Genomic DNA, 12151 nt, shown 5'->3' with positions numbered 1-12151 from the left:
CTGGGATCAAGTAACCTCTTTATCAAACTACATACAGTACATCAACACTCACTGATATTCAGGATTAATTCAAACCCAGCCTCTTTTTGGAGACCAGCAGAGAGTCTGTCTCTCAAGCCCTTGACTGTTTGTCAGCAACACAAGTGAAAAAAAATTCCAGTTTCATGAAGGCTGCGTTCAAGAGGCCCACTGGCTGTTTGTTTTTGCTGCTGTTGTTTACATAGAGAAGTTGGAGTAAAGTGTCTAAACTCGCTCTCTGTTGACGGTTCAGGCAGACGGTCATGGACTGTCTGTTTAGGGCCAATTAACACCAACTGATTATATTTATACAATAGTAACACATATCTCTACTGGTGCCTTGAAAGCAGTCGCTCACAAAGATGCAATACAGCGTATGTAAACTAAACTCAATACATTCAAATAGTTGGAAGTATGTAAAATCTATCAATGCCAGACTGAGTGTGTGTTCAGTGGTGACAGGTGAGCTGTTATCCAAACAGAGAGTGAACAGACAGGTGAGCTCTGAAACCGCCCTCAGCGTGAAACCTGGTGTAACAGGTGCTCTTCAACAGAAAAAAAAAAGAGCCGGGTTTGAGACATGCTGCTGACATCACAACTGTAACACTGCAATATCCACACAGGAAATGATCTTCCTAACCTATTATCAAACAAACAAAATCAAGACATTGGCATTAACACTATTTAAAAAAATATCTTCCTAATACTTCACTGGAGATGGAGAGTGTTACGATGTAGGTGACACAAGGCAGAGCTACACAGGCCTGGTGAGCTTTGCTTTTAAACAAATTGCCTTTTTTAAAAACAGTTATTATAAACCACCAGTCCAGATATATTCTTGGATTTGTACCATGGTTGAATTTCAATCAAATCATTTCAATAAAACAGAATTCTTTTATTGTGTAGTGGTGGAAAAGTCTGCATTCGCCTTGTGCCCGGCTACAAAGTAAACAAGACCACCACGCCCCGGCTTTTGCAGCCCTGATCTGATTATCACCACATCAACACACAGTGCCAACACACACACACATACACACACACACACGCACACACATGAACCAATTGCATGCCCTCTGTCACATGGTAGAAAAAGTATTTCTCCTATTTAGTGATTTTTTTTTTCAAGGTTTCTGACCACATTACATTTATTTCACCACATACACGCACTTCGTTACCAGTTACTGTACACTCACTAATCATCCACGACATCCTAGAGAAAGCATGGAGCAGACCTGTGCCAAAATAAGTGAAACACTTTTTTCTTTTTCTGATAAAATGAAGGTTGTTAATTAAGGAGAAAAGGGGACGCTCAAAGAGTTGAACTTTTGCCCAGGTCTGCCGTTTTCACCGAAGAGAAAGCTGCCAGTCTCTTGCCAATAAAGAGAGGATATTCTGGGGACAACTGGCGACAACATTGTGCTTTATTGCGGGTGATTAACTCCCACTCTTGTGGAATAAATACTCATGGAAAAGCTGGAAAAAAACTTTTCCCATCATATTCTCATAAACGCGTCTGGCTTTTTAAATATGCGTTTTGTCATTTCAGTTTCCTGTTGCATATTTGTTTGGGTCTGCTGTTGAGAGGGTTGATCTGTTTCTATTTTTTTTACCAGCTGCAAACACCCAGATGGTCCATGTGTACTCATAAGTGCATAGCAAATAAGATAAGATAAAGGAAACTGCACATTACAGTAGCCCCTGCCCTGAAATCCTGGAACTCTTCACAAAAACGTACACTATGCATCACAAAACAGCGTTAAAGGGAAGGTTTAACTATTTTTCACTAGAGCACAATTTAAAAAAAAAACACTTCCCATTTATATATTTTCTTCTTCTTTTTTTGAAAGGAAATGTTTGACATTATACACCCAAATGAGTTATTCTGGTACAGAAAAAATATTTTAAACTGTTATATGGAAGCCCTTGAAATAAAAAAAATGACTGGGCCTGTTTTGAAGGGCATCTGTACTTTTGATGTAGAATACGTCGAGGAGAAAATTCATCACATGCCAGCCTTTTACTGACTGTACTTTGTGAGCAGAGGAGACTTTTCTATGTGTTTTCACTGGCTCATGCAAACACTGAAGCCCTGTTGCATTACTTTTTTAATTTTTCATTTTGAGTTACTGTTTCTGGCACATGAGTGGTGTATCTGTTAGTTCGGCGCATGCACGTGTGGATCAGGTGACCAACAAAGGTTTTCACCAAAGGTCAGGGGTCAAAAGTTGAGGGTCAAACTTTAAGGGCTTGAAATCGGTGAGTTGTTGCATGCTATTGCATTCCATATAACGGAAACGTAAATGGCAGTTAGCTAATAAACTTGTGCTGTAAGCCCCTTGTAAACACCCACACACACACACACATACTGTACATTCACGTGTGCATGCACACTTGCTACACACACACACACACACACGCACTGAAAGGGGCATTAAAGTGACTAGTAACAGCGTTGCACCCAAACACCACCCTCCTCCTCCTCCTCCTCCTTTCCCTCCCCAAAGAGAAATAAGACGACTGTAGCGAACATGAAATTAGACAAAGAAAAAAAGGTCCAGCCACTCGACGTCTTTTCTCAGCTCTGCGGGTGCTGAGAGGCAGGGTCTGTGCGCGAAGGTGTGACGGGATCAAGGAGAGTCAAAGGTCAAGTCTGGGTCAGAGGAGTCGAGGGGGCGCTCACTCCTAGGAGGGGGGCTTGCTGTAGCCAAAAAGTCCGACAGGTAGGTATTTGACGTGAGTGGGCCACTGGGCAGCCAGCTGGAAGAACTTAACGTCATTCCACTCCACGCCGTCTATGGACACTGCAGAGAAGAGATGCCAAAATGAAGCTGATTTAAAAGGAAATAAAGCTAAAACTAAAAAGAGAAACAACTAGTGATGAGTGAGAGTGCTACAACAAACAGATCTAAAGAAAATGGAGGCACTGCACCATCCTGATTGTCGAGGTTACCTTTCAGGATGGTCTGTTGCTGCTTGGCAGAGCAGATGAGTCGGCTGATGCCTTCAATGACCTGGCTCTTTGAGTCTACATCCTTTTCCTTGGGCTTCTTTCCCAAGAAGATGGTGGGGACTAAAGGGAGAAATGGGAAGGGAGAAAGAGATCAACTCTAAAGGACTGTTAGCATGTGTGTTTGTAATAAGTGGAACTTGATTTGTGATTCATGTTTTGCATGTTAATGCAATCTAAGCATGGAAATGAATTATATCAAACATCAGTCATTATCAACCATTTGTTATATTTCTACAGAGGAAAATTATAACACAATTTTATAGTGCAATTATAAATTATTATCATTATCCTTTTATATGTCTTTAGCTCTCTGATAGTAACTGAAATAATGTTATTTAAGGGGGCAGCTCTCAGTGCCTCTGTGTAGATTAAAACACATATTAATAACATCAAGTCTCATTCAGATTGAAGGCCCCTTAACAGTCTCATTATGTGCATGTGGGTAGTAAGGCTAATGATTAATAGCTGCTAACAGCTCCCATCTGATAATATTCACTCATCTCATCTTTGTCTCACCTTTCTTGTTCTTCTCCTTGGTGACCACAGTCATGGCCATGGTGCTAACTTGGGCCTGTGGATCGCTGCTGCCCCCGCCTGGTAGCCTGCTGACCTGCAGCGAGCGGAAGGCGCTCTTCAGTGTGTTCTTGCAGCCCGTGTCGCGGCGCTCGCCCTCCCGCCGCTTCTCAGCCAGCGAGGCCAGCCAGTAATCCACCTGCAGGCCGATGGCGTCCACGCCGTGAGACATACTGGGACTCCTGTGGATGGGGAAGGTGTGTTAAAAAAAAAAAAAAAAACACTTTTCTGCCACAAGGGGAAACCACAGCTGCTCTTTTCAGCAGTGGTTACAGAAACAGTTGGAACAAAAATAAAAAGTAAACACAGGGGCAGTTAAGTACTTCTCTGCCCTGGTCTGTTTAAGAGAGAGTGAGACAGGCTCTACAGAACAGGCAACACCTTGCTTTAGATTCACACACACAAGTAGTTATGGGTTGGTCAGTGTTGAATTTTGTACATCATGCTCAACACTTGCCCTAAATGTATTCTGCAGAGGGTGAAAAAGAAAGATCAGATCAGACACAGCTGCAGTCTGGTTCTTCAGAGAGGGACTGCAGCAGGCAGAGTCAAACAGATGAAAACGCATCTGATGTATCACACCTAGTCTCACTTGTTGGATCCCAGTCAAGCTAAGCCAAGCTGGAAAAAACACGATGCCAGGAGCAAAATATGTAAAACTAAGTTGTTTGCTTATACAACAAACACAGAGGAGATGATTTAAAGGCACCAACACCTCTGTCACAGCTCAGTATTTAGACTGACTACAACATTTTGATACTGTTGACAGCTAAGCAAACATGTTGCCACAACAGACAATGGTACATGTGCTTCCCTAGATATGATCAAGTGTTAGTATCAATACCAAAAGATGAAAAAGTAATAGATAAGAAATTTGAGAGGAAAAAGAAAGAAAGGAGGACAAATAATAATCCAGGTCAGCCTTACCCTTGTACTGTCAGGACGCTGCCCATGGAGGGGGAGGAGGGGGGAGTGGCCGCCTCTTTAATCATCCCTGTGGGGGAGCCGTGGGAGGGGGGAGACGTGGAGGGGACGGCCAAACTCACTGCCACGCCCTCCTCTGTATCTCCTTAACAGTCATTAAACAGGGATAAAACATTATAGCACATCATCAACTGCTGAATTCAAGCAAATGAATCTTTCGTTTTGGTTCTCGGTGTGTGAAATGGGTTCCAAACTCTCACCTGTTGGAGAAGGACCAGACTCAATGAGACCAACTTTCACTACCTGGAAAAGAAGAACAGATGTCAGCCCCAAAAATCTCCACGATCAGCACCTAAACCTGCTGAAGTAAATAGGGGTAAATTAAATCTTACCCCAATAAAAGGAATGAATTTCTGGTAAGAGTCTTCATCTCGCCTGGAAAGAGCAGACAGAGTAAATAAATACTTTACTTTTTTTCTTTTTTTTAGAAAGCTGGTTAGTGAGACGGTCTGGCATCTGTACTCACGTCCTGTGTTTGCAGGTGAGCATGGCCTCAGCGATGGGCAGCTGATGTGTGACGGTGGCGCCGCTAATGTACTGGGCGATTCTCCCCGCCACATCCAGCTGGTCTGGAGATAACAAAAGAAGAAGAAAATTCACTGACGCGCAGGGACGAGTGTGTGTGTGTCTGCGGCTTTATGCGTTCGTCTGTATGACGGCTGGTACCTGTTTGTGGCGGCTCGGAGCGGCTGAACACGTCTCTCCATGCCCCGTCCAGGAAGGAGGAGCTGTAGCGGTTGTCAAGGGCACCGAGGTGCTTGGCAACCGGATGGGAGCCTGGATGGGAGAGAAAGAGGAAGAACTTGGATTAGAAGTGAAGAAAAAGTAAACATGTCATCCCTCATAAATAAACTCAAGTCAGCTTTTAATTAGCTGTAACTGTAGCGCTGCCCTTGGGTCACTCAGTGTAACCGTCAAGATAATGAGACATGGTGATGAGATATAGTCCAGTCAGTAAGCACACAAGTGAATAAATCTGAATAAATGAACAGGCAGAGAGTCACTTCCAAAACCAAAATAATAAAGTCTTGCCGCAGCCTGACTCTGCCAGACCTTCTCGGTCACCATGGAAACACCAGCGGGCTCTCTTACCGAGCGGCACCACCAGGAAGCGCATGTGGTTGAGCCAGTCGGACGTCTTGTTGGCGAGCTGAGTGACGAAGAACTGCAGGATGGCTCCGAGGTAACTCTGGCTGCCCACCGCCGCCACCTTCACCGCTCTGGGCATGGACGAGTTACAGTTACAGCTGAGGGAGAGAGAAAGACGCAGAGAGGTGTTATCAGTGCTGTGTGGAGGTGGGTCCGCTGGAACTGCATCACACTGTCTCATCCATCAAAAAAGCCTTTCAAAAACACCCAAAGAAAAATTGCAGTAAAAACCAGAGAGAAGAAAAGAAATCACGTAGCAAACTGGCCGTGAGTAAATGTCTCAAGAGAGAAATCCAACTGGCAGGACGTCAAAAACCGAAAAATATGAACCTAAACCAATCTTTAAAAAATACAGAGTGAGCGACCATGAACTGTAGAGAGGATGCTATGTGAAATCATGGAAACCATGAGAGGAACACGACTGTAACCACTGACACCTGAAAATTATACAGATATTTCCTTAACGATGAAAAAAAAAGTTAGAAAACAGTTTCCCAAGGCCCAATGTCATGTCTTCAAATTGTTATTTTGTTTAGAACCCATATATACATCAGTCAAAAAGAGCAAATCCTTTCATTTAAGATGCAAAAATTAGTGAATGTCCAGCATTTTCCTTGACAAAAGTGAACACAATATTTGTCAATTCATAGTGAGTCAATTGACTGATCGACTTATTAATTCAAAGCTTTTACAGAGCTATTCCAGGTTTTTTGATCCTGATCCATGATGAAAAAATACATGGAGCTTCTGACATGAACACACTTGTACGATCAGACTGGATGTGCAGATTCACTGTATAATGATCCTCTTTTGTGGTCACTGTTCAGGCTTTTACAGTATTAACCAGTTTGTATCATAATCCCTATTGTTTTATTTTTCTTCACCCACTGTTTTGTTGTATATTTTCTGCTAAATGTCAGGTCAATGGAGCAAAGTCAAACTGAATATGGGAAAAAAAAGTGTGAGAGAGAGAGATAAGTGGAGTGGGGAGGTGAAGGGATGGAGAGAGACAAAAAGGGCACAGAGGAGAGATGTGGGTGATATGTAAAGTATTGTTTTGGCATAAACAGGAGTAAAGTTATAAATGTGGAGTCATAAGAGCAAAGAGGAGGAGAGGAAAAGATGCAGAGGACATCAGAGAAGAAGAGAGAAGGGTCAAAAGGAGGAGAGAAAACAGAAAAACAAGGCTCAGAGAAAAGAAAAAGCCTAAGACGATGAGTCATCCTGCAAACTGAGGGATGCTGTAGCTCAGAATATGTGTGTGTCAGTGTGTTTGTGCAAATGTTAGCCTTTCAGAGAAACTCACAATTTCTGGATGCGGGTGAGCACAGCAGACAGCACCGCCTGGATTTCAGCTGAAGAACACGTGCAGACCACCGGGTGTCTCTGTACCTGGAGCTGCTCTGCAACGTACTGCAACAAACGAACGCACAAAAAGTTAAGACGTATGATGCCAAGTGTTGTTTTTATACATGAACAGGCTTTACACGGACACACAAAGCCATACCTGCCCCTGCCAGTCCGTTCCATTGACCAGGATCAGGCTCTCAGGGAGCGCCGAGTCCGACAACAGGATCTGGTTCAGCTGGTCGTACACCGCCTTCCTCAGGACCTACACACACACATACACACACACACACCGAGTACATTAGCCCCCCTGTGGCGACACATTTACTCTTCAGATGACTCATCACCACATACATAATTCATTTCTGCGCTCCAGGCGAGTCATACATTATCAGGATGCATGTGTGTTCTTCACTTTGGGGAAAAAAGAGAAGAAGGGAGCGAGTAGACGAGGACACAGAACAAAGGCAGCATTTTTTTAGTGTAAATCCCTCTGTGGGAATACTGCAACATGCCGGTTTATTTTTGTATGCTGGGTTAAAATGATGCTACAGCTCATGAAAAGATCCTGGAAGGAGATGAGGGAAAATCTCCATATTATAATGTTAAGTCCCGTACCGGCGTGCTGTGTCCCAGCTCCGGGGATCTCTCGGAGTCCGAGCTGTTGGTCCGTTCACTCAGAGGTTTGGACAGCTGTCTCTCCTTCATTGGGGTGCTGCTGCGCTTCTGTCGGGGTGTGTGGCCTCCGTCCAGCCTGGGTGGGGGAAAAATGGACAGTGTAGTTAAAAACAGACACCTCCGGTATTTTCTTACTTACTTTTTACTCATATTGTAGACACATTACTGACACCAGCACCAAAAGTTTGAAACAAGAAGCAATGGCTAGCATGAGCAGTGATAGTCAACATGGCTGAACAGACAAAGAAAAGTTGCACGACCTACAGGTCTTAAACTGTATTGATGAAATGAAATATATCATGTTTTCTTTCTTTCCTTTTTTGGGTTATTTGTTACCTTGGTGACGGCATGGTCTGCGTTTCACTTTTGCTGCTCTTCATGGGTGTACGGGGTTTCTCTGCAACTGACACCATGATGCAGGGGCCCACCTCAGCAAACAGCTCCTGATCTGTCAGCTCCTACACACACACACACACACACACAGAGTCAAAAAGACAGACTGTCAGTGTTAAAGAAAGGAGATACTGGCAATCCTAAAGCCATCTTCTCAGACACTTCATCACTTTGTTCTCCCCCTCCTCTTTCTCCTCTGCGCTCTCCGACTCAATCTGTCTCACTTACGGCACAGATGGCAGTGAATCCCCCTCAGAGTGATATTAACAATGATCTCGACACACCATTTATTCACTTTCCTTCAAACACACACACGCATACACCCAGGAGCGCATTATAAGAGTTCGTACCAGTGTGTCGGTCTCAGACAGGGCCTCCTCCAGGTTGCGGCTGCGGGAGGGTTTCATCTTCTCCAGTGGAGGCTGCTCCCCCTGCTGGGAAGACAAGGGAGCGGCACTCAGTCTACAGGCTTAATGAGCCCCGAGATTCAGCAAATAAAAAAGGAATACACGTCATTATGCAGCAACGGTGCTCAGCTTTAGGCAAGAATATTATAACCAGTCTGAAATAAAAGAAGTGATGCTCAGAATATATTTGTTTCCTCTGCTATTTTAGACCATTAGTAATTCACAGTAATAAAAAGCAGCCCTTTTCTTCTAAAAACATGTTTTCAGAGAGTGTGCAGACCACAGTCACAACACTGAAGGCTTATTTCAGATTTATGAAAGAGGGAACTGCAGCTGTTTGAATGCATCAAGTGAACTCCATTCAGCTCCCCTAGATTAAACACTTTTTATTGAGCAGCTGGCGACCGCCACAGAGATATTGGATTTCTACTCCATTAAGGAAACGTTAGTCTGAAACATTCCTGAAATTTTATATTTGTAACGCGCACCCCTGCTGGGGTGATTTTCAAGAGCTTTGGATTTTGGATATTTACCACATCAATGTGGAGTCACATGTTGTTTTTCAAAGCTTGTGTTGCTGCATTTTATGGTGTATTCTTACAGCACTGTATGTAACTGAATGCTGTTTGGTGTCAGTATTTTAATACAGTACAGAATTTTATTATCTTGCCAGTTATTGATCTCAGCTGTGAGCGTGAAGCACTTTGTAAACTGCTATATGAATTATAGAATTCTTCAACCTTTTCAGCTTGTGATCTCTTAAAGCTAAACTCTGTCTACTTGTGAACCCTTATTATAGGTAAGTCCAGTAAAATACTAGGAAAAATAAACCTCATCTCACAATCCCTCAGATTTACCTGTGACCTCTTTGTGAGGTGCAAGGTGGTGAAAAATGCACAGAGGTTTTTGACTGTGGAAATGATTGCCTTTACATGAGCTCAGCACCTTCGTGGCACACCAGCTGCAGAGTTATATGTTGTCATAAGTGTGTATTGCACCTGTGACATGTGCCTTTTGTACACAGGGTTTAATGAGGTCTGGTTGTTAACTCACACACCCTTCAGGGGGGCAATAAAAATTTACAACACTCAGCTCCTGATGAGATTGGAAGGGAAAGAAAATCACCTCGAACAGCAGGCTTTCTTGAGCACCACACAGACGCCTCGCAGACTACATAAGTTAAATTCCTGCTGATGCTTCCTCGTGAATCAGTTACTCACCGGGCTGAAAGTGTCTCGGCCCAGACTGCCTTTGCTGTTCAGACTGCCGATCTCGGTCTGCGAGCTGGACTGAGACATTCCCTCAAAGAATGGCCTGAAAAAAAAAAGAAAGAAAAAAACACAAATAGACTTAAACATAATATACATCCATTATCCAAAACAGAAACAAAACCTTGATGACAGGAAAACAAGAAGACAAAGAGCAGTTTATCAGCTCCTTTGCTTTCATGTCATGACACTACCTTAACCACTGCTTTAGACCTTTAAATAGTGCCTTTGTGTGAAGGTGTTTTTCAGGCTACTAAAAATAAGAGGAAAGATAGAAATAGAAATGAAATATAGTAAAAAAAAAAAAAAAGTTTAAAAGGAATTAATGCTGTCATTTGACTGTCTGACTATGATTAGAATCACAGAAATCCCAGCTTTGAGTTTAAGGCTGAAAGAGTATAGTTTTAGGAAACTGACGTTCTTTCTTAAACTATTAAGAATGATTTTGTGTTTGGTTTTCCATTTGCATTTTGATAAATTCAGAATTAACTGACCCAATTCTGACTCATCTAATGCTTTTAATGCATAGCTGTAATGAGCAGTTTCCACCAGCAGATGGGGCTGTGATTTGTCAATAGGGAGTCCTGTCCATATTTGAGGTACTGCCTGTGTGTAGGTAAATCAGAATGGTCTGTGTTTGTGTATATAGCCGTTACCTTAGCTTAGGTTTGGGCGTGCTGAGGATGCTGTCGGTCTCCTCCATCTCCGGCCCGCTGTCGCTGGGGTTGTACATCTCCAGGCTGTCGTAGAGCTCGTCCAGGTCCTCCTCCACCTCCTGGATCTGCTCCCTGGACACATGCTCCAGGCCAAAACCAACCTGAATGAGAAACAGAGCAGATGAGGTGACCCAGTGTTTTTCCGCACAAGATGTTTTTTTTTTCCATCTGTTATCTTCACGCATATAAATGTCAGAAAATCCTTTAACTGAGCAATTCAGTAGAGGGAGAGATGTGTTGATCCCAACAGTGATACTAAACACAGTTGACTGCCAGCTCTTCCTGTTGACAGGAAAATGTACCCACAAGGCTTGGCAAGTCTGAGATTTCACAGAAGATAAAAAGCAAAAGTAAAAGAAGTGAGATGTTTACATTCCACAGCGACCTGTTTAATTTCAGAGCAGCTCAGCCAAGATTCTCATAATCAGAGAGTACATGTTTAACCTGGATACTGTAGCCCAGTTATAGCACTTAAATGCACCAAACTAAAACTGGATCAACATGGTCCGTGTGCAGATAAGTGTCATAGTTTGTCCCTCACATCACCTTATTTAGAGGTAAAACTTGGGAGTGAGCACACCTGAAACATCCATGATAATAACTGGATAATACAGACCAAATTTTATGTCTGGACCAACACACAGAAAACAATCAGCCACACAAACACAAGTATTACACACAACCATGTTCAGACAAGAGAAATACACACATACATGAAATATACACACACACACAGACTCAAATGCAGAAGTGTGAGCAGCGTGAGACCAATCACACACATTCTGGTCGATGGAATCACTCCAGAAACACATACACACATTAAACACAGACACATTTCTGTTCTATTTTAATCTAGGGTGTTTACTGTTGACTTCTTTTTTTTTTTTTTGGAGCTGCCAGCTGAATCTCAGTTGTTCTGCCACATCTCTCCCACACACCTCTCCGTGTCTTCAAAGCTAAACTGAAATACATGTTGACTTCAGCAGCACCTCTGAAGCTAACACACACTCTGAAGTACAAGTGCGGGATGTGTGATATAAGTGATATCAGGAGGGGAAAGGCCACGAGGGGAAGAGGAGGAGAAAAAAAAAAGGTGAGAAAACAGGAGGAGAAAAGATGTGGCACCTACCTCATCGGTGACTTTAAACCTTTTCAGCAATGCAACAAACTTCTGCTTGATGTTGGGTTGCTGTGCGGAAAGAAAAAGGGCGACATGAGATACTCTAAAGATGGATGCTCATATTCGTGCGTGTGTGTGTGTGTGTGAGGGAGGGGATGTATAGCGTGGAAAAAGATGACAGGAGCAAGATATATTGGTAATTTCCGGGCTCTCTTTTCACACTTGATGACTCAAAACAACAGCAGTTAATGGATACAGCATAGGGACATATTTGTGTTTGTCACATTAAGTAAAAGTGTTACCCATGCAGATATTTCTGCGCAGGAAGAGGCTGCTTCTTGTGTTATTAAACTGGAATATGTGAGAGTGTGTGTTATTCAGGTTATCAAGTCGACACCTCCCATCGCAGATGTTTGCCTGAATAAGCACAAAGGACTGTTTATATAAGAAGCTGAGTTAATTAGAAAATGAGGGTATCAATTATCTAA

The 12151-nt window shown here is 43.0% G+C and overlaps 1 protein-coding gene across 1 annotated transcript in view; it reads right to left on the bottom strand.

Moving 5' to 3' along the window:
- Nucleotides 1-1612: 1612 nt before the first annotated feature.
- Nucleotides 1613-12151, bottom strand: part of LOC108883681 (phosphofurin acidic cluster sorting protein 1) — a 99778-nt gene continuing 89239 nt past the window's right edge. The window contains exons 8-24 of the mRNA XM_051075704.1: nt 11673-11732; nt 10484-10644; nt 9780-9873; nt 8503-8586; nt 8096-8217; nt 7700-7835; nt 7242-7346; nt 7041-7147; nt 5678-5832; nt 5252-5362; nt 5052-5154; nt 4918-4960; nt 4786-4828; nt 4529-4670; nt 3545-3783; nt 2969-3088; nt 1613-2819 (exon numbers count right to left, since the gene is read on the bottom strand). Of these exons, the coding sequence (XP_050931661.1) occupies nt 2701-2819; nt 2969-3088; nt 3545-3783; nt 4529-4670; nt 4786-4828; nt 4918-4960; nt 5052-5154; nt 5252-5362; nt 5678-5832; nt 7041-7147; nt 7242-7346; nt 7700-7835; nt 8096-8217; nt 8503-8586; nt 9780-9873; nt 10484-10644; nt 11673-11732 (1944 nt within the window). The 3' untranslated portion in view covers nt 1613-2700. The remainder of the gene's footprint in view (nt 2820-2968; nt 3089-3544; nt 3784-4528; nt 4671-4785; nt 4829-4917; nt 4961-5051; nt 5155-5251; nt 5363-5677; nt 5833-7040; nt 7148-7241; nt 7347-7699; nt 7836-8095; nt 8218-8502; nt 8587-9779; nt 9874-10483; nt 10645-11672; nt 11733-12151) is intronic.

Source organism: Lates calcarifer, linkage group LG14, assembly GCF_001640805.2.
Source record: "Lates calcarifer isolate ASB-BC8 linkage group LG14, TLL_Latcal_v3, whole genome shotgun sequence".
NCBI lineage: Eukaryota > Metazoa > Chordata > Actinopteri > Centropomidae > Lates > Lates calcarifer.
Note: the sequence above shows the minus strand (reverse complement) of the source record. Positions and strands in the feature narration are given on the sequence as shown.